Source organism: Podarcis gaigeae (genome assembly GCF_964106915.1).
Source record: "Podarcis gaigeae genome assembly, chromosome: 8".
Taxonomy (NCBI): domain Eukaryota; kingdom Metazoa; phylum Chordata; class Lepidosauria; order Squamata; family Lacertidae; genus Podarcis; species Podarcis gaigeae.
Window position 1 is genome coordinate 61230940 of NC_139684.1, and position 24466 is coordinate 61255405.

At 47.1% G+C, this 24466-nt stretch overlaps 1 protein-coding gene across 1 annotated transcript; it reads right to left on the reverse strand.

The window, feature by feature from the left end:
- Nucleotides 1-3545: 3545 nt before the first annotated feature.
- Nucleotides 3546-24386, reverse strand: LOC310850328 (uncharacterized protein). Its single transcript, XM_083751715.1, has 15 exons — nucleotides 23883-24386; nucleotides 21982-22130; nucleotides 20037-20197; nucleotides 18237-18396; nucleotides 15201-15371; nucleotides 13551-13642; nucleotides 13109-13266; nucleotides 12390-12493; nucleotides 10355-10579; nucleotides 9565-9650; nucleotides 8369-8505; nucleotides 7394-7483; nucleotides 6495-6703; nucleotides 5427-5633; nucleotides 3546-4228 (listed from the first exon to the last, which is right to left on the reverse strand). Exons 2-15 carry the CDS (start codon nucleotides 22126-22128, stop codon nucleotides 3941-3943), a joined length of 2235 nt encoding a protein of 744 aa, XP_083607841.1. The 5' UTR covers nucleotides 22129-22130; nucleotides 23883-24386; the 3' UTR covers nucleotides 3546-3940.
- Between the last annotated feature and the right edge of the window lie 80 nt (nucleotides 24387-24466).

Genomic DNA, 24466 nt, shown 5'->3' on the forward strand with positions numbered 1-24466 from the left:
TGGCCAGACAGAAGCATTGCCTGAGTAACCACTGAAAGGTGTGGTGGGATTCTGGACCCTGAACAAGGCTGCTCAGGGCTCCCTGCCCCAGTGCCCATTTCATTTCATTTATTTATTTATCCATCCCCCAGGTGCGAAAGTTAGAGCAACAGAACAAAGTGCTGGAGACACAGCTGAGGCTCCTGAAGGGCAAAGACCAGTACAAATCTAATGTGGGGCGCATCATGACAGCCCACAGCCAGCCCCTCAAGCAGCAAATTGATGCACTGAAACAGGACAAGGTGAAGCTGCAGAATGAGCTGGACCACATGCAGGCCTACCTGGATGAACTGAAAAGCAGGTATGAAGAAATAATAATAATAATAATAATAATAATAATAATAATAATAATAATAAAAACAATGTATTGAGGCACTACATTTGACTTTTCATGTCAGACCCCAAAGTTAGAATTTCATCAGGAGAATATTCTCCACCATACTCCTGCAGTGACAAGAGATTCCCCTTTCGGTGTAATTTTCCTCTGTGGCATCCTTAAAGGCACAGTGGTCCTCTCTGGGCAAAGCACCCAGCTGCCCACATAATTCTGCCCAGTGGTTCCCATAAGCTCAGCATGTTCATTGCCCACATCTCAGGACTGACCTTGCCTGGTCCCTATACTTCAGAGGTGAGAGAAGAACAGCTTGCATCTCACGTGACGTCCTGGGGCTCTATCATAATTAACTCATAGATTTTTCCATAAGTCCCAGAAGGGCAACCGCTTTTGAGAGGAGGCAGGGCAGGAACTCAATCTACAGAAAAGCTATATTGATTGATTTTCCGGTCATTATATAAACCCTGCCGACTGGCTACACTTCCAGTCACCATCCCAACACACCACAGGCAGTGGCTGATGATAGCCGTGGCAGCCAGGAATATATGAGGGCAAGCTTTTCCCATCTCTTTCTTGCTACTGTGCCAGGAAAAGCTGGATGCTACATTTCTGCCTGGAAGGAAGCTGTTAATTACATTGGAACTGGTCCAGTAAAAAAAAACCCAACAACTATCATTGGCAACCTTAATTAATCTCCCCTCCATCTGTAGCACTTTCATGTTTGTTTGTTTTAAACTGCATGAAAATTCACATTTATTCTTGTACACATTAGCAATGGAGAAGCCAGTGTGGTTTAGTGGTGAGAAAGTTGGACTAGGACATGGGAGACAAGAGTTCAAATCCCCGCTCAGGCATAAAGCTCACTGGATGACCTGCAAAAATAGCAGCAGATCTTTGACCCTCTGTGACTCTGGACCTCTGTGAACTTCTTTCAAATGGGTTGCTTCTTGAATCTTGTAGGTTCCCTCGAGCAGATGGTCTTAGCAGCTTCCGGCTCCTGCAAGACTCCTGAAGAGGACTGGCAGCAATACAAGAGAGACAAAGTCTTCTCTCTCTTGTAGTCTTTGTTTCCAAGGAACAGAATCCAGAATGTGTAACTATGCAGGCGGTAGGCAGACTGGATCCTGAAATTTGTCAACAGCAGCATCCACCCCAATGGTGACCCTGTGAAAGCACATCCCATTCCACTTCCTTGCATACAAGCACATGGCTCCCATTAATTCCACTGTTGGTTGTGGAGAGAGAGTGAAGCCTGCCCTCTAGCCCTGATGTTGGTGACCTGATGTGTGGGCAATGTGGCATGTTGCATCATCCACCTCACCTCCCAGGAATCTTTACAAAAACATGCCAACACACACACATACGCACACCAGTCATTTTTCAAGTAGCTTGCTACACCTTCATGTGACATCACTCTTCCCGTAGCAGTTTCTCTCCAGGAAGGCATCTGGCGTGATCCTACTTCCAAGCTACCTTACACTTGCATACCTTAGATAAGGGGAACCGGCTCTTAGAAGTAAACCCATCCTTTTGGAGCAATGCATCAGTCATCCCTGGCTCACTAAGAGAGTCTGGGGGTACCCCCTACTGAATTCCACACTGCTTCCTGGACACCCTTAAAAATACCATTGCTTTTCCGCACTCCATTTCACTAGCTTGTGCAGTGTGGCGGGTTCAGTGTCCAAAGAACAAAACATTGTATTATTTATTGGTTGAAGTATTTATTGGATGTGTAAATCCACCACTACTATTGCATCCATGACACCTGCAAAAAAAGAAAGGAAGGAAGGAAGGAAGGAAGGAAGGAAGGAAGGAAGGAAGGAAAGAAGCCCACCAGTCTGGGGGAGCCCTTAGCCTCCCACCTCTCCCAACTGTGAACTCCAGAGGCAAAATGAATTTGTAGATGAAGATGGAAACTGACCATAGATGTGGTAGGGATGAGGATTGTTCCTAGACAAACATACGCCACGTGGTCCTCCAGAAAGCAGAGCAGCTAACTAGCCTCATAACCTCATGATAAGTGGGAAGGTGGTGGAGACATGTGCAAAGCCTCCACCTGGTGGACTCACGGTCACATTGCAATGATATTTCACAGTAGAAGAGAAAGGGGAGAAGTGGGGGCTGCTATGAGCCCCAACCCAATCAAAAGCTCTTGACTACCTTGGACAAAATTAGCAAAGCGCTGATGGTTGAAAGGAGAACTAAGAAAACACAAGAAGTGGCATGGTACAGGTCAACTGTGCACTGATGCACACCATTTTTAAACAGATGCCTGGCAGAAGGAAAGAGCCACTATAGCTCATTGGCAGAGCATCTGCTTTCTATGCTGACGATTCCAGGTTCAATCTCCCCTGCCTCCAGTTTAAAGGATCTCAGGTAACAGAGACTGAGAATTGATGCTCCCCAGTGAGACCTGTGGCCTGACATCATATACGGCAGACTCATATGTGCAACAGTCAATTTATGGGGGAATAACTTTTTTACACTGTTTTAACTGCCATGGCTTCAACAAAAGAATCCTGGGGGTTGTGGCTGGATGAGGATGCTGAGCGTCCTTATGCTGAGTGATAAGGAGAGAGGGAGGGGGACAGTTCCCTGGGGAGACTAAAAGCAGAGACATGGCCCACCTCTAAATGGAGGCTGCTCAGTTAGGGTGAAAGGGGCATTGCCCTACAGTCTGCCCACAGCCAGCCCCCACTTGCCTCTCTTCTTACCTGCATCCAGCTCAAGGGTTGGCACTGTCTGTCAGCTTCTCCTTTGTCTGTTGCCCTTGCAGAACTCAGCAGGCAGGAGGATGGGGACAAAACTAGAATTACCTGGCTCTGCTCAGGAAGACACTCAAATTCAAAGGGAGAAACGAGCTAAGAGAAAGGCACATTTGGCAAACCCTCACCATGATCAACTCCTGCTCAGAAATCTATGTCCCCACTGTGGAAGGACGTGTGGATCCAGAATTGGCCTCCACAGTCACTTACGGACACACCGCTAAGACCGTGTTCATGGAAGACAATCTTACTCGGCTATGAGTGATCGCCAAAGAAGAAAAGAAGAAAAACTGTTGGCTTTCCTGCTTTCTGCCCTACCAGTTCCAATGATGTAAGTGCCCCAAACCCCACCTCCAGGTGCCTATGACACATGAGATCAGACCAAAACAAGGATCTTTCAAGCATCCTCCGCTTGCTGCTATTTGAGCCCTTTATTGCCTATTCACTTTAACAAAGCTAGCTGAAGACATGATCAATGACTTTAAAAAGCAAACTGTAATCATCCTTTCAGAGAACAACCTTCTGTTATCCCAGAACCTTCTTCTCCAGATCAGCCCCAGCCTCACCAGTGCTCCACTGAAAACAGTTCTTGCCGCCCAGGCCACAAAAACAAGGCTGGCGTATATCCAGAGGGATATTACCCTCTCCCACAGTTCATAGGGCCTCACAGTTCATAGGGCCTCACTCTCCCTCCTCCTGCACATTTTTCTTAATGCAGAAACTCATCTCATATATACATGGCCTGACCGAGTAAGATGCCCTTTTGCCTTTCAGGGGGCTCCTCCCTCATCAGTTCCGACGATTAGCATTGGACGGTGCGGCAGGCCTTCCCGGAGACTGTAAAATCAGCTTGCAGGATGTTAGAAGGGGCCCGGGTTTCTTGGAAGGGCTGCTGCCCCCCAACAAAAAGGGTGAAAGTGCCAGGCTCCAGGCGCCACTCCCCAGCCCAGATGGCTCTCTGGCTGAAGTCTAACTGGAAGGGTACTTTCACGGCACGTCCCACAGGCACTGGAACCCGGTGGAAGCCAACCAGCTGCCAGCGTGGCACTGGCACGGATGCCCCTCCCCAGCGGAGGTAGAGCTGCACCACCTGCAGAAGGAAGGAACTGTTAGGAGGAGAAAACCCCAAGGCTCTTCTAGGAGTTTTCACCCCTCCATGTGTTGGAGGCAGCAGCATTGTTTGGAAGTAGCCTGAACTGCAAACTACAAAAGGCAGGTGCATGGGGATAATGTCCCATCTACCCAGAGACAAGGACACCAAAACACCCTCTCCCAAAACCTCACCCACTAGTTCCAGATCTGAAATACATGGCCTATATAAAATGATGCATTTTGACATAGAGTCTCTTGCATGGTTTATTCTACTTCTGCTTATTGTAAGGAAAAGCAACACTGAGCTCAGAAGATCCATCCCAATCTCATCAAACCAAAGTGGCTGAAGGGGCTTTCTGGTTCCTGCTATTCAGTAAGGAGCTGCAAGCGCACTTGGGGCAGGGAACAGGAACCAATTTCAGGCTCATGCTCAGAAATCTCCCTGGCTTGAGCTAGAAACTTACTTTTTTAAATGGATGTAGATTCCACAGTCTTTTTCTATGCTTAGCCCTAGGTATCATTGGTTCAAGCTCCCCATTAAAATATTGGGCAGGATAGATGGCAATGAGGAATGGGGGCATACCGCATTAATATATTTCCTGTTACTGTCTGCTCACCGAGAAATTGCAAAAACCTGGAAGCTGGCAGTCAGCTAAACGTTTAAGCAATGGCTTCAGAGACTTTTGCATATTCCACTTGCAGAAAATTGACTTTCAGCATAAAACTGCCCAAGGGCAAAACCATTTGACTTTTCTGCTACTTGAAGCTCACTTCTGGAATATGTTAAAGGGTATTTACAAGGTCTCCATCATTTGTCTGCCTTCCTGAGACTGTGGAACACTGGTCAAAGTGACCTCTATCCTCTGTCATTTGGACTCTAAAGTCTTCTGCTTTAGGTATCCTCAAAAGCTTGCTCTTCTGTTAATTTCTATATTGTCGTTGTATTGCTTTCTCATGAAAATCTATATGGCTTTCCTCCCCCACCCGAAAACTGGCTTTGGGCACATCAGGAGAATCCCCAGAACAGCAGGAGGAGGAGAGGGTGGATTGTTCCAAATGGAGGGGAGGGGGGATTTTTCCATCTGAAAAAGCTTGCACTGATGGAATGATTGCCATAGCGCTACGGCAATGGTTGAATTCCTCCCTCTTCTCCCTGCTATCCCAGTTTGTGGGCAAATACACACATGCTGCCTCACCTCTTCGCCATCCCTGGAGCCCACGTTCTTCACTACTGCAGAGATGCTGAGGTTACCACAAATGGGCACGACATTGGCACCTAGCACCAGGTCACTGTATTGGAAGGTGGTAAACGAGAGCCCATAGCCAAAGGGGTACAGCGGAGCCTCGTCCCCATAGTAGCGATATGTCCGTCCAACCATCGTGTAATTCTCCATTGGTGGAACCTGTGGTAACGGCCACAAATGAGTGAACGGCATGGGAAGAAGCCCATGGGCCAAGACAATCTGAATGAGGAGGCACATGGTGGGAAATGCACAAGGTACAACCAATAGCAAGGAGTATATCTTAGCTCAGGGTTGCCAGTGCGGCACCTGTGGATACCAGTGTGCTTGCCAGTAATTCCCATGGTGCCTGTAAAGAGTCTTAGTTAACATGTCCTCCAAAATCCACAATACTATTTGCTTTTCCTGCTCAGTTCCTTCTTGCAAGGCTCAGGTTCACGTACACTCTTAAAACATGCCCATATTTCATTGGATGCCAGGAAGGAATACACACCTGCAGCCAATGCAGCAGAATGTAAACCCCACTTGTAGGCTGACAAGTGAGGGTTAAATTTTGCTCAGGGAACAGGTGCATGGCAAATAAAGGCTATAAAATGCAGGCTTCTTTCCTTTCTCTAGAGGACGGGACAAAAAAGTACGGGACAAAAAAGTGCTTTGCCATCCCAGCGCACTGTGCTTCCCAAAATGTTGAGCATAAGGCTAGCAAGGCTCCTTGTGCTGTGGTTCCCAAGCACCCACAAACCAGCTAGTGGGTGTGTGGGAACCCCACAAGGAATTTTGACAGGTGAGTGGGACAACCCACCTGTCTATCATGTGATGTCATAATACATGGCTAATACTGATATGGATCTAGCCCATGGAGCCAAACCCCCATTCCTGCTTTAAGAACTGGTGCCTGACCTTGCTTTCCTCCTCCTCCCTCCCTCCCCACCCCTTTTTTCTTGTATGTCATGTCTGTTAAACTGAAAGTCTGTGGGGGCAGGGATTGTCTTACCTACAAATTTCTGGACATCCTAGTCTTACCTGGTGCATGCCTGCAGGCCACGTAGCAGGGAGTCGGCCAGCAGGATTTGCCCCTTTAGCTCCCACCAACACCTTGGCAAGAGCCAGGCCGGTAGCCTGAGCTGGGTAGAAACAGGCTAAGATCGCTCCCACACTGTCCTGTGCCTTGGCCCAGCTCACGTCAAGCGGGCCTGCGTTGAACAGCAGCAGAATCACTGGACGTCCAGCAGCTGAAATCAAAGCTCTAAGCAATTAATAAACAGGCTAAATCAATGCCATGCATGCAAACACTCATTAATGAGCCATAACCCAACACTCTGGAGAGCGTGGAACTTCAAGTCCAAGGTTCAAATCCTTATTCAGCCAGGAAGCTCTCTGGGAGCAGCCAGCAGTGAGCATCAATAGCCCTCGGGGAACATACGGCCTACTTTCAAAAGACTTATGCAAGTTATCAGTTGAGACCTCTGGTGAGACCAATTCCTCCCTACCCCAGAGCCTGCTGGTTGGGAAGGAGGCAGCAGGTAGAGAGATGCAAATGGGGCATGCCCTGTCCTCATTTGGCTCTGGGCCTCACCCACTGATGCCTTTGACCCTGTCCACTGCCAGCATGTGGCCCCCAACTGATTATCCCAGAAGGAATGCAGCCCTTGATGTGGACAACCCTGAGCTAGATGGACCAATGCCTGACTCAACATTGGCAGCTTCCTAAGGGTAAATCTAAACAGTTGCCAAGGGAGCCCCACCACCATCACCAAACACCTCAATTTCACAACTGCCCATGAGCCACAGAAGAGTTTAGATTGGCTGCTTGCTGTGGGTTACCTGCAGGCCCCACCTTCTATAGTGTTTGGTGCAACCAAGTGCCTTTGGCATCCCCCTTCCTCATGTAGTCTCCCCCGGGGCAAAAACATCAGGCTTACCCCAGGCCACAGCATCCTGAAGGAGTTCCAGCTGGTGGCCAGGCAAGGCTAAGTCCTTCCGGTCTTTGGTTTCTGCCTCCAGATCCATTCCTGGGCAGAGGAAGTTAGAAGGCATGTTAAACAGAGCCCACCCACTCCCTTCCCTCTTGTCCTCATCCTAAAAAAACCAAGGAGGCTCCTCTCTGAAAATCTCCTTTCCAAAAGTTTGAGAAATGGCAAAGTACCACTCTCCAAAAGCAAAAGAAGATGTCCATCAGTCTTACTGAGAAGCCAGGCTCCACTGATGGAGTGGCTTGAGGTCTGCATGCTGGTGGACCACAGCTCCCATCACCACTGACCATAACATCTGTGCTCCCTGCTGTCATGATTAATGCCTCAAGGAGGCTCCATGAGAACCAATGATTGTGAACCCACAAGGCTGGCCCTGCTGCTGGCTGAAGTTTCCCCAGAATCCCACGCACCCACCCAAGTCTGTGCACTGTGCACACACAGATATGGAAGCCTGCACAGACCTCTATGCACATGGCTTTCCCTGCCATTCAACTCCAATTGCACAGGTTGTCATCTTGCAAAAAGGTCCATTGCAAAAAGCTTTCCCTTTGCAGATGCCCACAGAGGTTGGGCCAAGGAAGTTGTGTGAGGTCAGGAGCAGGGCGATCCATGCAGTCCTTGAACTTGGGGAGGCCTCTTTACATGACCAAGGCATGGAAGGGGCTTTATATGTACTTGACTGCACAGAGGAAAATAACCACAAGGTATGTGGGCATGGATGCATTTGTATGTATATAAAAATGCACATGGATTTCCCACCCTGTGATAGGCAGAGAATTAAAATTAAAGAATCAGTGCCTGCAGTGCTGCAGCAAGCAGATGGTCTCCTGGGTCTCACTACTTAATATGTGAAGTGAATGTTGCACCGTAGGGAAAAGCATGGTGCTGTTCTTACCCTTTTTCTTCACCAGATGTGGGGCTTACCTGTACCCAAGCACACAACCACGATGTCTGCTGCTTCTACCGCAGCCTTCACTTGGGCTGGCATATAGGTGCTGCACGTGGGTAAGGTACATCCAGCGGCAAAGGTGACATTCGCCGCAATTGTTGCCAGGCCCCTCCTGCACCAGGCGGAGATGAGAACAGCTCTCAGTTTCTTAAGGGCAAACACTGGAAACGTATTTGTTCCCTGCCAAAAAATATCTGGATTTGGCCTGCATAACCCATGGACTGCAAAGCCAAACCAGCCACATAGTGGGATCTGCCTGGAACTTAGCCCCATCCAACCTTACACACACACATACACCTCACCATGTATTTACTGCCCTGAGTAGGCAACAGAAGCCAGCTGGGTTATGGAGACCCAGCAGGGCCATACAGGGTGGTGGGCTGTGTCTGGCATCCTGGGGTGGCAGTGGCTTCTTGAACGTTTGGACCATGCACATCCAAAGCCTGTGGCTACAATTCACTGCATTGATGAGAGTGTATTTGCTTCTTTTTAACAGAGTGTTTGGCTCCCGAGAGCTGGCCTTGACACTAAGGGTTGGGTTTTTTTGTTTTGAAGCAAAGGCAGAAGAGGGAAGTAAATGAAAATGGAAAATAAGTGCCCGGTGTGGGAGGGGGAAAGCAGAGTGTTGGGTGTAGGAATGCTCAAAGCTTCATTTCCAGAGAGAGGTTCTGACTCTGAAATGCACATGATGTGGTTCTACTGGTAAAACTAAGCAGGTCAGACCCTAAAGGATAGGATGGGAAATGCAATGAGCCATTCTGAGCTCTGGAACAGCAACTATTCTACCCTTGGTAAAGGGACCCTTGACCGTTAGGCCCAGTCGCGGACGGTTCTGGGGTTGCGGCACTCATCTTGCTTTATTGGCCGAGGGAGCCAACCTTGCATCAAACAAGGATGTGTGTATGAGACAGCCCTACTTAAAGGGCAGTTATGGGTCTGGCACCCAGCATGTCCTCAGCCTGAAGGACTTCAGTCCCTTTTGAAAACTCTTGTAATTTCTTGTCTGTTGCAGAATCTGTCTGGCAAAGATGGCCCTACTCTGCATGCAAAAAGTAAGGCCAACTCTAGGGTGTAGATTCAATTTAAATGAAGATACAGCTGGTCCAGCATCCTACCTGAAATGCCTTCCAAGGATGGATCAAGAGGGAGGAGAGGTTTCTTCAGGACTTACCTGGGTGTATAGATGTACTGAGGCTCTGGGACTGGAGCGTAGTTCCCAAAGAGAACCCTAGGGTTGTCGGCAAAGGGCCCAACCACCTGCCAAGAAGAAATTAGGGGCCACAATGGGATTCAGATGATTCAGAGAGTGGGAGGACCAGGGGCCATGCAACATTATTAAGTTATTCATCACATTCCAAGCAACAGTTTCAAGGTGATGTACATTGAAGATAATTAAACACACACACACACACACACACACACACAGAGAGAGAGAGCGCGCAAATGGATTTAAAACCGAACTAAAACCACACAAGGTAGACACTCATGGAAAACACCCCTTTATCCAGCTGGGAAAGTCTGCTGGAACAAAAAATTGCTTCCAGAATGTGCAAATAGTGGGCACTTGTTGTGTCTCAACATGTAGGGGTTGAGACCTAATGTGAAAAACAGAAAATGGTCACTGCCATTCCAGCCAATTGCTGGAAATCACAAGTGGGGACAGTGCAGTTGCACTCAAGTCCACCGAGCACAGGACTGGCAGCAATTCCTCAAGGACTTGGGACAAGGGTCTCTCTCCACCCTTCAGCTAGAGATGGCAGGGTTTGAAACAGAAACTTTAATGCACGCAAAGCACAGAATGCAGTAAATCAATAGTTTAATCTTTCAATACTGAGTTCTGCATTTAGTTTCTCTTTTGCAGTCTGCCCTGTTCCAGTGTTGCCAGAGGCGATGCAACTCTGGAGAACGAGAAAGGGACGAGATGCCCTCCCCATCACACCACTCTATGGTGGAACACTTACTGCAATGTTCTTCCTCAACACGTCAGGGGCCTTAAGAGGTAGCATCCCATGCTGGTTTTTTAGAAGGACAAAGGACTGAATGGCAGCTTCAAGAGCTAGCTGGCGGTGGTCCTCCGTCTGCACGTCCTCCAGTCCCAGGGCATTGTAGGGGTTCATGGATGGTGGGTCAAACTCACCCAGGCGCAAGCGGGTGCGGAAAAGTGGGCGGACACTGCCCCTGATCGTCTGCAGGAGATAGTAGGAGAAAGGGGAGGCACAGAGCTGGCTAGTGAAGCAGCAGTGTAATGGAAGGATGGAGATGGGTGAAAGATCTTCACTCCCACTCCCCACCTTTCCTGTGAAACCATGTCAGCCAAGCCTCACTCGCCTCCCCTTCCGCAATGTCATATATAACTGAAGAGCTTGTAGAATATTACAGAAACATACACAGCTCTTAAGATCCCAAAAGGTTTTAAGCCTACAGCAATTACACATGGAGAGAAGCAAAATACTGAGGAAAACCAAGCCATTAGAAAACATCAAATATAGTAAGTAAATGGACCAGATGGATTTATTTCAGATTACTGCAAAGGAACATTTGATTGAGGCTATTAATAAAATACACAAATAAATCCTGCTGTGAAGACAGTTGCTAGGATTGTATTTTACAAGTTAATTAAAGAAACTCATTGGTGAATTAGTATGTTAGAGCTATCTTTTTGGTGTGGCTATATTCTCTGCTTCAAATACTACTGAGATCAAGGACAGAGGAAATATTAGTAGCGATATCATGTATTGTATTAACATTATTATTTACTATCATTTCCTCTTCGTTATGTATTGGTCTCAGAGTTAGGAGTGGAACAGAAGCAGAATGTGTATAAGGGGAGGAAAAGCCTCGAACCACAGACTACTAAAAATGTTGTAGGGATCTCAAAGGGCATCTAGAGCAACACCCTTGTTACAGCATCCCTAAAAGATAGTCATACAGCTTCTGCTTTTTAAAAAAACCTATTAATAACAGGCCACTCCCTTCTAACACACTGTCCCACTAATGAACACCTTGTACTGTCAGGAAACCTGTTTCTCAAAATTTGAACCTGCTGGTGTCGATACTACTCTCTGGAACAGCCAAGCTTGTGCCCTCCTGGTGTTTTGGGATACAACTCCCATCATCCCTAACCATTGGCCATGCTGGCTGGGGCCTCAAAAATAAGGGATCAGCAGCCAAAATAAGGGATTTTCCGAACACGGGCACGTTCAACTTCTGAGCCCCTCCGAGCCAAAGGCAGAAAGCCCAGCCAGCAGCCAAACGAAGCCTCAAGCGGTGGTTCCCACAGCGCAGCAACCCAGCAAAGGGGATGCAGCAAGGAAAACCACCGTCACCTCTCCGCTGGGAAGCGCTGAGCAAAGGCGAGTCCCCAGGCAATGCTGCCAGTTTGATCGGCACAAGGCATGCAAGCTCCACCCCCCAGTCGTTCTTAGACTCCTTATTGGGTGAGCAACGCAGCCAAGAAACACAGTTGGAGCCTCCCTCCTCCCTGGCCAGCAGGCAGGGAGGGAGAGGAGCTGCTTCCTTTGAAACCCAGGAAATTTAAGGGACATCATCAATAAGGGACAGCAGCGGGACACAGCGCTGGGATAAGAGACTTTCCCGCCAAATAAGGGACAGTTGAATGGGACTGATGGGAGCTTAGTCTAAAACATCCAGCAAGCACCAGATCTCTCTGGAGCAAGAGGTAAGAGTCTTTTGGGGAGGCACTATGGATGCTGTTCTAATTTTTCTATTTTCCGATGTTTTAATCTGTTTTCCATTTTGTATTACTTTTATGGAAATTACTTGGAGACACAATATTTAAATATCTTAACTAAATAACTAAAATGTTCACACAGGGAATATGCTCCTCAGGCGCCATTGTCTATCTAGGATATTCTGTAGGAAATAGGATGAGTTCACATTTTGGCATGCGTGAGCTGCAATTGGATGGTCACTAATAACTGCATCCAATGACCCACCTTTTCCCACTCCTTGTTCCCCTTGGGTGGAACCACTTACTTCCAAGGAGATGTTGCCTTTGGCAACAGCCTGGCCTATAAACGTGAAAGAATTGTTCACCATCCCGTATGAAACTTCCAGGTTGCAACCGGCATTCACAGAAGCTGCAGCAGGAGAGGTAGAGAATTGGGATCATTATAGTCCAAGAGTTCAGAGACACAACTTTTCCTCAGCTGAACTTAACTGCATTGTATCTTTTTTAAACATAAGCACCTCTGAATGCGTTACAAGCAGAAGAATGGGACAAAAATATTAATCACGGTAATACATAATAGATTGCTTTGTGCTCTACATTCAGACTAAAGTTTCTAATTTCTAATAAGATATACCCATTCTGGTATGCAGCTTTGAGTAGCGTACACCATTTTGCAAGCCACGTCCTGATATAATGCATTTCTGTGTATGCTATTTTCATTAATATATAGACTTTTATCCACACATTCCCCATATATAATCCTTTTTGTACACAATACTCCTTCATTGGCTCCCAAGGCAGACAGATGCCAACTATTTGACTGGAGAACTGCGTTGCAAAATTAAGACAACTGTGGGTTCTGAAAGATAATTGTGTTTTGATTCATGTTATTGGTCCAAGACCTACAAAATGGGTTATGTTCTCATTAAAGTGCAAACTGGATCTAATTTCTCATCCCGTCCTCATTATGACGAGCTGCCCACTCTGGGCTGAGAGCCGGACGTCAATGCTGGGTAGTGCTCACCTATGGCAGACTCCAGCAAGCTGTGGGTATAGTTGTGACCAAGCCATAACAGCTCCACAGCTCCCTCATCGCTCACCACATAGCCCTGGAAGCCCCATTCTCCACGCAGGATGTCTGTTAGCAGTTTCTTGTTGGCGCAGGCGGGGATTCCATTAATCCTGGCAGAGGCGAGAAAGAAAGCTATCAGGTTCAAAAGTGTTGCAAGCATAGCTGGAATGCCCCCTGCTCTAATGACAATCAACGTAATTTTAGCGCAGGGGTGGGAAACATTTTCAGCCACATTCACTTGGGAGAAACCTTGGGGGCCACAAGCCTAACAATGTCTACTCAGAAGTACATCCTACTGAATTCAATGGGGGCCCACTCTCAGGTTAATTGGGATCAGGATCGAAGCCTAATGTCCCACTGCCACCCAAAAGTTAGGGAGAGAACCCAGACATACCTGTTATAGCTGCACATGAAGCTGAAGGTTCCAGCCCGTACGCAGGCCTCAAACTGAGGCAGGAAGGTCATGCGCCAGTCACGCTCCTCCACCTGGTACAGAGCACAGATATCATTCCCTCCTGGCATACCACCACCCCAAACATTGTTGGCAAAATTCCAGGACACCTAGAAATACGGTCAGCCCGAGACATTTTGCCGCCTGAAGCAAAGAACAAGATGGTGTCTTTCTCCCCATTCTGTGTAGAGAAGTCAACAAGACTGGCTGTTGATTCTTAGTTGAACACTGGCAACACAACAACACCCTTTACTGTATCAGAAGGCAGCAGGATAATTTGGGGAGTGCAGAGCAATCTGCATGTAACACATAGCCTTGCCCGCCAGCAGAGGGGGATAGCTATGAGGCTCAGGAGCAGCAGTGGGGGAACAGACCCCACTGCTGTTTGTTGTGCAAGAGACCAAATCAACTTCTATTGCACAACCCAAATTTGCTGGTAGAAGAAGAAGAAGAGTTTGGATTTGATATCCCGCTTTATCACTACCCTAATTAATCTCAAAGCGGCTAACAATCTCCTTTCCCTTCCTCCCCCACAACAAACACTCTGTGAGGTGAGTGAGGCTGAGAGACTTCAAAGAAATGTGACTAGCCCAAGGTCACCCAGTAGCTGCATGTGGAGGAGCAAGGAAGCGAACCCGGTTCACCAGATTACGAGTCTACCACTCTAACCACTACACCACAATGGCTTGCCCAGTGTATGTGGTATGTGATTGAATCCCACTCACAAAGCAGAAACAGTTTGAAAGGGAGGTTTAGGGGATTCAAGATTTTGGAGCCAATATTTAATTTCAGTGGTGCATTATTTTTGCTGCTTTTGTGATCCAAGTTTTTGTATAAGAGTATGAAGCTCTTAATCTCAGGGTTGTGGGTTTGAGTTCCATGTTGGGCAAAATATTTCTGTATTGCAGGGTGTTGGACTAGATGACCCTTGTGGTCCCTTCCAATTCTATGGTTCTTATTATGAATTAAAAGGCGGTTGCTTAATTGAATTGAATATTTCTTAATGAGATGCTTTCATTAACCAATTGATTATCTCAATTTTGTTATAACTTGTAACTTAGTGAGTTACAGTGAGCCTACCACTTATGTGAGGGTTCTGTTCCGGGGTCCATGTGCAAAGGCAGGAAACCCCCCAGAATCACCCACCCACCAAATTAACCAACCCTTATCTGTCCAGAGTGGGCCTGGGCCTTGCCCTTTGCCTCACTCACCGGCCTTTGGGAAGGTTGTACAAGGGTCCTGGGAGAGTCCCAGAGCCTCACACATCCTTCCCAGAGGCTGAAAAACAAGGTGCAGAGCTCTACAAACTCTTTCTGTAGCAGGTTTCCCCCTCACGCCATTTATTTATTTTTCAGCCATGAGCCTAAGGCCACAATTGCAAAAACAAATTGTGCAGGCCCACTGTATGTAACTTTCTTCGTGTTGTGAGCTGCCTTGAGCATAGTTTACTATGGAAAGGCGGCATACAAATAAATGATCATGATGATGGCGGAAGCAGGGAGAGGGAGGGAATGAGCCAGCACACAGGACAAGGAAACCTCCTCCATTCAGCCCTTGCCACCTCCCAGATCCCAACCTGCCAGTCATACTGACCTTGGCATCGAAGGAATAACGGGGCTCAGGGATGTTCTCGGGGCCCCCATGGACGGAAAAGTGCTTGCAGCCAGCGCTGGCCTTGACATAGCGGGGGTGGTCACCCTGCAGCCCTGTCACATAAGCCACACCCAGCTCCTTGGTCAAGAATGGATCCTCTCCGTAAGTCTCCTGAAGAATAGACAGACAGACAGAGACTTAGGTCATGCCCGTTCTCTGTGACACATCCCTCCCCCTCCCCCTCCCCTCAGTTCCTGGTGTCCACACCTTTCATCACCACAAAGGAACCTGCTGTCTGGTACTTCTGGTGAGAGAGCCACAGTCATTCCCTCCCTTTGGAAATTAGATAAATGCCAACAGCATTACATCTTAGCCACTTATTTAGACCTCTTTACTTACACAAGTTTCTCCTGCCGTGTGACCCAGTTAGTGTATTGTATTACTGATTTATGATGTTCTATTTAGTTTGTATTTTATTTTTCCTATATTGTTTTTGAACCATACATAGTTTGGTGTCTATATTTTAAGCAGTACAATGGTACCTCTGGTTACGAACGTAATTCATTCCGGAGGTCTGTTCTTAACCTGCAACCGTTCTTAACCTGAGGTACCACTTTAGCTAACGGGGCCTGCCGCTGCTGCCACGTTGCCGCCGCGCAATTTCTGTTCTCATCCTGAGGTAAAGTTCTTAACCCGAGGTACTACTTCCAGGTTAGTGGAGTCTGTAACCCGAGATGTTTGTAACCTGAGGTACCACTGTACATGAATTTTGGTTTAAAAAAAAAATTATTGATACACCAAAAAAGAAAAAAAGAAAAACAAGACAAGAAATACAAAACAAACCATGATAAGGACAATATGAATTACAAATCAATGAACCAAAAAGTGTTCCTTGAACTATAGACCCGACCTCCAGCCCATTCCTTATTTCAATTATTAATTATTTGTTGCCCATATACGTTTTTGTCTTAAAGTAACTGATTAACTAATTATTGATTTATCTAAGGTTTCAGATCTTTCTTAAATCTACTACTAAAGTTATTCAAATGCTGCAGCAGAATTTAAACTACTGCAATTGTTTTCAAATAAACTTTAAAGACTTCCCATTTTGAGATGATTCCTGTTTTGGTTTGTTCTTTATTTTTTCTGATAAACTATCTAACTCTGCATAATCTGTCAACTTTTGGATCCATTCATGAACAGAAGGGATTTCACCACTCTTCCACTTTGTAGCGATAAGGACTCTTGCTGCCACTGTAGCATATAAAAATATACAGTATTTTTCGCCCCATAGGGCACACCGGCCCATAGGACGCACCTAGTTTTTTTGGGGAGGGGGAGAATAAAGGGGGGGAAATTATTTTTTTTTTCCAGGCGCGGGGCTGGGGCAGCTCTCCGCAAGCCTTGGGAGACCGGCGCGACTTCCTGCCGGACTCCCACGCCTTGCGGATATCTGCCTGAAGCCCAAACCAGGTCGGGGAACAGCGGGATGGCGGCGCTCCGCCTCCCTGCTGTCCCCCGAGCTTGTGTGGCTGGCGGCAGGGAGAAGCGCGCTTCTCCCCACCGCCAAGATCCAAACTAGGTTGGGGAACCAAAGCCCGGGGCGCGCTGTGCAGCGCGCCCCAGGCTTCAAGATGCAGACTGCTATCTGCAAGCCTAGGGAGCCCGACGGGAACTCCCGCGGGCTCCCAAGGCTTACGGAGAGCTTCCTGAAGCAAAAGCCTGCATTCGCCCCATAGAACACAAACACATTTCCCCTTCATTTTTGGAGGGGAAAAAGTGCGTCCTATACGGCGAAAAATACGGTACTCTTCATTTTTTGTGGGATATCCAAATCTGTGATCCCCAGGAGGTAAGCTTCTGCTTTTCTCTTAAAGGAAGTCTTTATTATTTTTTGTATTTCTAAGTGGATACCCTCCCAAAATGCCTGGATTTTTTTGCATAACCACCACATATGGTAGAAAGTGCCGGATTTATCTCCACACTTCCAGCAATTACTGGGGACATTTTTGTACATCTTTGACAATTCCCAAGGTGTTAGATACCATTGGTGTTGCATTTTTAGGAAGTTTTCTTTTAGAGTATAACAGTTGGTGAATTTCCAATTATTCTTCCACAAATTTCCCCACTGTGGCATGGTTATTGAATACCCAAAGTTCTGTGACCACCTAACCATGGCTGCAGTGACCTCCTCCTCCTTGACTTCCCAGTCAAGGAGGAGTCAGTATGCTTTGGAGAGGGTTTTGCTTTTAGAGTTTACTATCTCGGATTCGAATTGAGAGATTTCTGTTACAAAACGCTTTTGTTTGTCAGATTTACATTTTTCATATACAGTGGTACCTCGGGTTACATACGCTTCAGGTTACATACGCTTCAGGTTACAGACTCTGCTAACCCAGAAATAGTGCTTCAGCTTAAGAACTTTGCTTCAGGATGAGAACAGAAATCGTGCTCCGGCGGCGCAGCGGCAGCGGGAGGCCCCATTAGCTGAAGTGGTGCTTCAGGTTAAGAACAGTTTCAGGTTAAATATGGACCTCCGAAACGAATTAAGTACTTAACCCAAGGTACCACTGTACCTGATGGTATTGGAATATTTTGGTAAAATATTTTAAAACAAGCAGCATTATTCTCATATTTTCTCATGTTTTTTTTCATATTCCTGCATTTTTATTCTTACAAAATTAAGTAAATAATAAATGGAATATGAAAATATCTAAGAAAAAATAGCCATCCCGATACTCCAAACTTGGTAATAGGAGTAACACCTTTGACCAGAAACAGGTCATGTGTTCCCCAATAAGCCATATTTGGCTCTTATTGCCCACTTTAGGCACCACTATGCTTTTATTAGGATAAATCCACACTAAAATGTTGATGAATTACCGTGAGGACTTTTTAGAAAGGAAATCACAAACTGATGTGGAAATGTGGAGAATTGAACTTAAGAGCAGAAAATGAGAAACTGAAATGAACAGGTCTGCCCATCCCTCTGTATCCTCCCCCCTGTGGAGTCCCCATTTCCTAAACCATTCATACCTGGTTTCTGCCCCACAGTGGGTGCCTCATAATGTTTAACACGGGGCTGAAGCAGCTCAGGCCAGTGTGGTCGTCATAGTTACCAACGGAGATGAAGTAGTTGTGTTTGGCACGGACCTCAGTGGCTGTGGCATTGGCCACGCGGTAGATGAGCTCAGGGCTGTCAGCAAAGAGAAGCAGCAGTGGAGAGGAAGTCAAAAAGGGCATTTTGATCTAGCAAGTTGCTATTGAAGCTGAAGGCAGAGGCTGGGATGGGGGTGGAGCAAAACTATGTCTGGGCAGAGGCACTTCAGGAGACATTTTAGGTCCTGTTTGACTGAATGCTTGAGGCAAAAATGTCCTCACAACTGAGTTTCAGAACTATGTGAAGATTTGATCCCTTTTCCTAGTCCAGTTACACCACACTGGCTATGTGGAGGGGCATTTAAATCACATCAGCTTCCCAGGCCTTGGAATAGACTGACTACTTCAGTGAGGCTAGAAAATATTTTTTTCAGAGGGTTGAATCTGGTTTTCAAGAGGCACCCGTATTTCTTTACTCCTTCTTCAGTCTCTGATCCACATGGCTTTTTAAATTATACAAAACCCGTTTACTAGAGGTGACGAGGGAATGTGTGCACACATCTCAAGAAGTGATTCCTCTTTCAAAGAAACTTCAATTCTCTGGAAAAAATGACACTGCCTCTTGCAACTGACAGAAATGGAGGCCAGGTTGCCATCTGACAGGGCTTTGTGTCATTCAGGAACCTTACTTCAGGACGGGGGGCGGGGGGGGGGAGAAGACAGCTGGCAACCAAGCAGAATTGCTTCTCTTATATCAGCAACCATTTCTAATAATTAGAAGTATAAATTTCAGGCAGCAGTTTTAGGAGGAGCTGAGATGGCGCAAATAGAGAATGAGGCCAGGTCTGGCTCCAGCAGTGGCGTGGCGGGGGGGGCGGCCGCAACATCTTGGGGGGCGCACTCGCACTCACAGCTCTCTGCCCCTACCTGGCTCACTCACTCTCTCTCACTGCAGTGCTGTCTGTGCGAATCCGATCCGAGCCGCCGGGTCGCCGCCCACTGTGGAGGGGGGGTGCCAGGCGTGCGGGTTAGGGGGCGCAAATTACTTGCCTTGCCCCGGGTGCTGACAACCCACGCTACGCCACTAGGCTCCAGGGCTGAAGGAACCCTTGGTGCGTTGGTTTTTTTAGGGTCCCTTCCTGCACTCAAGGGACCCCTCCACATGCTAGGCAACAAATTTCAAAAAAATCCCTCAGAAAGTGATTTTTTTTTAATTTTTAAAAATAACATTTCTCTACCGCTCGGATGTCAAAACCTCTAAGCAGTTTACAGAAAACATTTAAAAATACATTAAAATGATCTAGGAAAGTCAAAAGTTAAAAAACAAGCTGATCTAAAAGTAATTCCAAATATCAATAAGATCAATAGTTAAAAATATAAATGATCGCAAAAGAAAATCACAGGTTAAAATGCACGTTAGCTTTGGAAATCTGAGTAGGCTTGGAAAAACAAAAACAAAAATTATAAGGTGATAGAAACAATGCCAGAAAGGTTTCATCAGTATAATGGGGTAAGTTCCTACAAAGCACACTGGGAAATGTAAAATGGCGGCTCATGGTTGTCTGCCACTCAACAGGGCAGGATCATGGCAAAGCCCTAGTGGGCCCTCCCAGGGGACAGAGTCCCAGCAACTCTGTTGGGGCCAAAATGGGACACTAGTAGAGTAGGCTGAAAGGGAATCAAGGGGAACCTAGGAGAAGCCACAGCCAAGACCCACCCTTTCAACAGCAGCCATACCTGAAGGAGGCAGCCAAGCCCAGGGCCTGGGGGAAAGCAGTTGCCCATCCTGGGGCCCCAACATCTCCACGCAGGCACTCCGTGTTCCAGCTGTAGGGCCCTATGCCCAGTCGTTTAATGGCCGGCGCTGGGTTGTTGCCCTTTGCCCCTCCTCTTGCCATCTGCGGGTGAACAAGCCACAGCACCAGTCAGCAGATGAGGCAGCCCCTCAGAACTCTTCCATACCCGGCCTTTGTTTTGCAATGAGGTGGCATTAAGCTTACAGCTCAGGGAATCCCAAAGGGCTGATTCCTTTGTGCACTGGGATGGCAATGCCCACTAGACCACTGAGTGCATATTAAATACTTCTAAACACCAAGTAACCAGTGATAGATTTTCCTCCCTCCTTTCAAACCACACTTGTGAGAGAAGCAGGGAATCTATTCTGTCTATGCTAAGGCAATCATAACATGGTTGTTATTCCAAATTAATTAACAAGGCTTGCAACATTTACAGCCCACTCCCATGCATGTTTACTCAGAAGTCCAACTGAATCCAATTAGACTTACTCTCAAGTAAAGATGCATCGCAAGGGTAGGAAACCTCAGGTCCTGGGGCCAAATGTGGCCCTCCTGGCCTCTCTCTACACCCCCTGGGACATTCCATAAAAATGTGGAGTCCAGAGGAGCTGAAGGGCCCATTCCATTGGGTTAAGGATTACATGCCTTACTACATCCCACCAGTTACATAATGGGTCTGCCTTGCCAGGGGATGTGGCCAATAAGATAAGAAGAGCCTCTGGGAAACCCACAAGCAGGACCTGAGTGCAACAGCACTCTTTCCTCCTGCGGTTTCCAGCAACTAGCATTCAGAACTGCCTCCAACATGGTTAAGGAGCCACTGATAGCCCTATTCTCTGTGAATTCGTGTAACCCTTTTTAAAAGCCACCCAAGTCACTGGCCATTAATCACTACACCTTGTGGGAGCGAGTTTCATAGTTATGTGTTGTATGAAGAAGTACTTCCTTTTGTCTGTGTTAAGAGAGAAGGAGGAAAACTTTTTTATCTACCCATTTGCTCCACACTATGCATAGTTTTATAGATTTCTATCACGTTGGATTGTAGAGTTGGAAGGTACCATGAGGATCATCTAGTCCAACCCTTTGCAATGCAGGTATATGCAACTGTCTCATACAGGGATTAAACCTGCAACCTTAGCATTATCAGCAGCACACTCTAGCCAGCTGAGCTATCCAGGCTTTCTATTTCATTGCAATTGGCCATGAGATCTAAGAAGAACCTCCATGTTCTAAGAGAGTACACAACTAAATCCTAGTTATTGTGTGTGCTGCAGGTAAAAAGGTAAAGGTACCCCTGACCTTAAGGTCCAGTCGCGGACGACTCTGGGATCTCTGGGCCTCTGGGATCTCGCTTTACTGGCCGAGGGAGCTGACGTTTGTCCGCAGACAGTTTTTCCGGGTCATGTGGCCAGCATGACTAAGCCGCTTCTGGAGAACCAGAGCAGCGCACGGAAACGCCGTTTACCTTCCCGCTGGAGCGGTACCTATTTATCTACTTGCACTTTGATGTGCTTTCAAACTGCTTGGTTGGCAGAAGCAGGGACCAAACAACGGGAGCTCACCCCGTTGCGGGATTCGAACTGCCAACCTTCTGATTGGCAAGCCCTAGGCTCAGTGGTTTAGATCACAGCGCCATCCGTGTCCCATTGTGTGCTGCAGGAGGGTAGAGCTATTGCCTTAAATTCCCGGAAGCATCTGTTGGCCATTATGAGAAAGAAGATGCAGGACTCAATGGTCCCTTGGTCCATCCAGCAGGAGTCTGATGTTCCTTACAATTCCAAACCAGCCCTCCTCCCTTCCTGCAGCTTTGATGCCTTTTGCCGGGCCTCTCCACACCTGTTCTGCCCTGCGACCTCTGTCAAATGGTCAAAAAGTGTTTCTTGTACCTGCAGTATCATCTCATCCAATGTCAGCCTGTTAACCAGGTCGTCCAGCCGCTCCTCCCAAGGCAATGTGGGGTCCCTGAAAGGGAAGTCCTGGCCCATGCACAGCCCAGCCACCAGCAGTAGGACGATGATGTTGAGAAAGGCCATCGCTTTCGGTACAGGAGAGAGGAAACAAATATGAGCACCACCAAGGACAACAATCACACCCTCCAAAGAAGGACCCCTTTTCCTTGAATGGCATCGTGGATGAGAACACAAAATGGTGGTGAGTGCCCACTGGGACTGGTAGGGTGGAATGCTGGGAACCCAACAGTAGGTGGCAGCAGAGCCAATGGCAGGTGCAGCCAACTAAGACTTGTTTTGTCTCCATCCTTCTCCCTGCTGAATTCTACAAGGGCAAAACTGAAACTAAGGTCGAGGAAACTGACAACTAAGGGAAGACTTGAGTTTGGTGGGGCAAATCTAGAGGGTATCACGTTCCCCATCCCTGCTGTGCTCCCTTGCCTCTGTCTCAGACTGGCAGAATCCAGGTACAAGGTACTCACCTTGGACACATCCCCCCAATCTGCAACAGGGGAGACCACTTTCCTTGTGCTCTGGGTGTGGCTCTGAAAGCATCCATGGAGCACCCCTCCATGTTGGAGCATGTTGGAGCACCCCTGATATGTGCCAATAAATGTATTAACTCATTAATTTAAAAACTTCTCAGATGAGTGTGCCCACACACCATCTTGATTTTAGATGTCATCAGCATTGAAGTCATTCCAGTTATACAATGTGATTTGCTCTGTGCTCATATTTTACGGATTACATTCTCTGAAACCAAGACATTTCTAAAAATGGCACATTTCCCCCAGAAAAAGCAGTAAAAAAAGTTCTCAGGAGAGCAGTAACCCTACTCTGCCCAAACTCAAGAGATGAAGGCTGCAATCTTATATGCCAGTGGTTCTCAATCTTTTTTTGGTATAGTAACCTATTGGTTTATTGTCACATGACCAAAGGTCTTCAGCAGCCATCAGTTTTATGCATTTTAACTGCAAATTTGCCTATATTATAATTGTTACTTGAGACATCCATGCAAAAATTTACTTAAATTCATGTGTAATTTGTTGAGATATTTATAGTAGTTAACAAATTTACACAATTTTGTTCATGGGACTGTAAGAACACCAACCATCTGATTGTATTTCTAAAAACATATGGTTACACTAATCAGTGTTAGATGTGGTCTTGCTTGCATGCAAGCAATAGTTTCATTCACAATGAAGTTCATTTATGCAAGAACCAGTGGGACGGTGGAGTTTGCATTTTGCCAACAGGTACATCAACGCAGAGTTTGATGGTTGTCTCAGATCATTTCATTTTCATACGAGTCAGTGCTGAAAAACCTGTCTTGCAAAAATATATACTACCAAATGGCAGCAGCACAGAAATTTCTTCATTGGCAAGCAAAGATTACTCAGTGGTAATGCAGCAACTGAGAAATTTTGGTAGCATAAAGCCAAAATTTGAGAAACCTCATTTCCAATTTTTTTTATCTTTGATGGTCCTATCACATGACAGTTCAAGGAGTTGTTCTTTTTGCACAAAGGCAACTTCCAGTGGAATCATTCAAACTCTACAGCGGAAAAGAGTAGACAAATCTTGACTAAGGAAACTTCAAACCACCCTGTGTCCCTGGCCCTAGATCAAGGTTGCTCTGAGCCTCGCCTCTAACGCACAGGCTGTTTTAGCTCAAAACAACTCCCTGTACAACAAGTCCCATGTGGCGAACTATCACCGTATATGTCAAAAAGAAAAGGCTGTAAGATATACCGGTATTTCATTACACTCGTTTAAGGATTAAAGCAATAATTATTCGGTTGGGAGGTATCTTAAAAACCCTTCGCGCACTCGCTTACCTGTAAACCCCGCTTAATCCGAGGAGGACCCTCTTCCAAGGCGGACAAGATCGCTCTGGTAAAAGCACCCGCTGCGCCGCCTAGCCCTCTCCGCCCCCTTTCTCCCTGGAAGCCGAAATTTCGGCGTGCAGACGTATCTGGGGACAGATCCTCCGCCCGCGCCGTTTTTCTCAGCAGGCAGATTGCAAAACGCTTATCAGGCTCAGGCGGCTTCCTTCAGCCTACGCAACCCGAGGGTGGGGTGCAGGCTGTTCCTATCCTGCCCTGGCTGTGCCCCCCCTCCGGTCTTTTGGAAAGGCGCCACTGGATCCGGGCCTCCCTTTCCCACGTCTCTGAAAGACCAAGCGGAACTGCGGGAAGCGTCTTTCTAGGCCCGGGTGGGTACAGGAGGCTGCAGGACTTGTTCCCAAGCGGTGCAAGCTGCAACGGGAAAACTTCTCCGTTCCCTCCTTTTGCAGCCTCCCTCCGTGCCGCGGGCTGCTGCTCCAGCCTGTAGCCGTCGGCTGTCCATCGGAGGGCGCGCGTTTCTCATGCACTGGCTCTTGGGAAAGCCAGCTTTCGCCGGGAATCGCCCGGACTGCTTC

Excerpts from the sequence above, each read along its gene's own strand:
- LOC310850328 (XM_083751715.1), bottom strand. The coding sequence starts at position 22,128 with ATGGCCTTTCTCAACATCATCGTCCTACTGCTGGTGGCTGGGCTGTGC. Across the intron at positions 9,651-10,354 it reads TGTTGAGGAAGAACATTGCA|GTGGTTGGGCCCTTTGCCGA; the intron begins GTAAGTGTTCCA and ends TCTTCTTGGCAG. Across the intron at positions 7,484-8,368 it reads GGTTGTGTGCTTGGGTACAG|GAATGGATCTGGAGGCAGAA; the intron begins GTAAGCCCCACA and ends TCCTCTGCCCAG.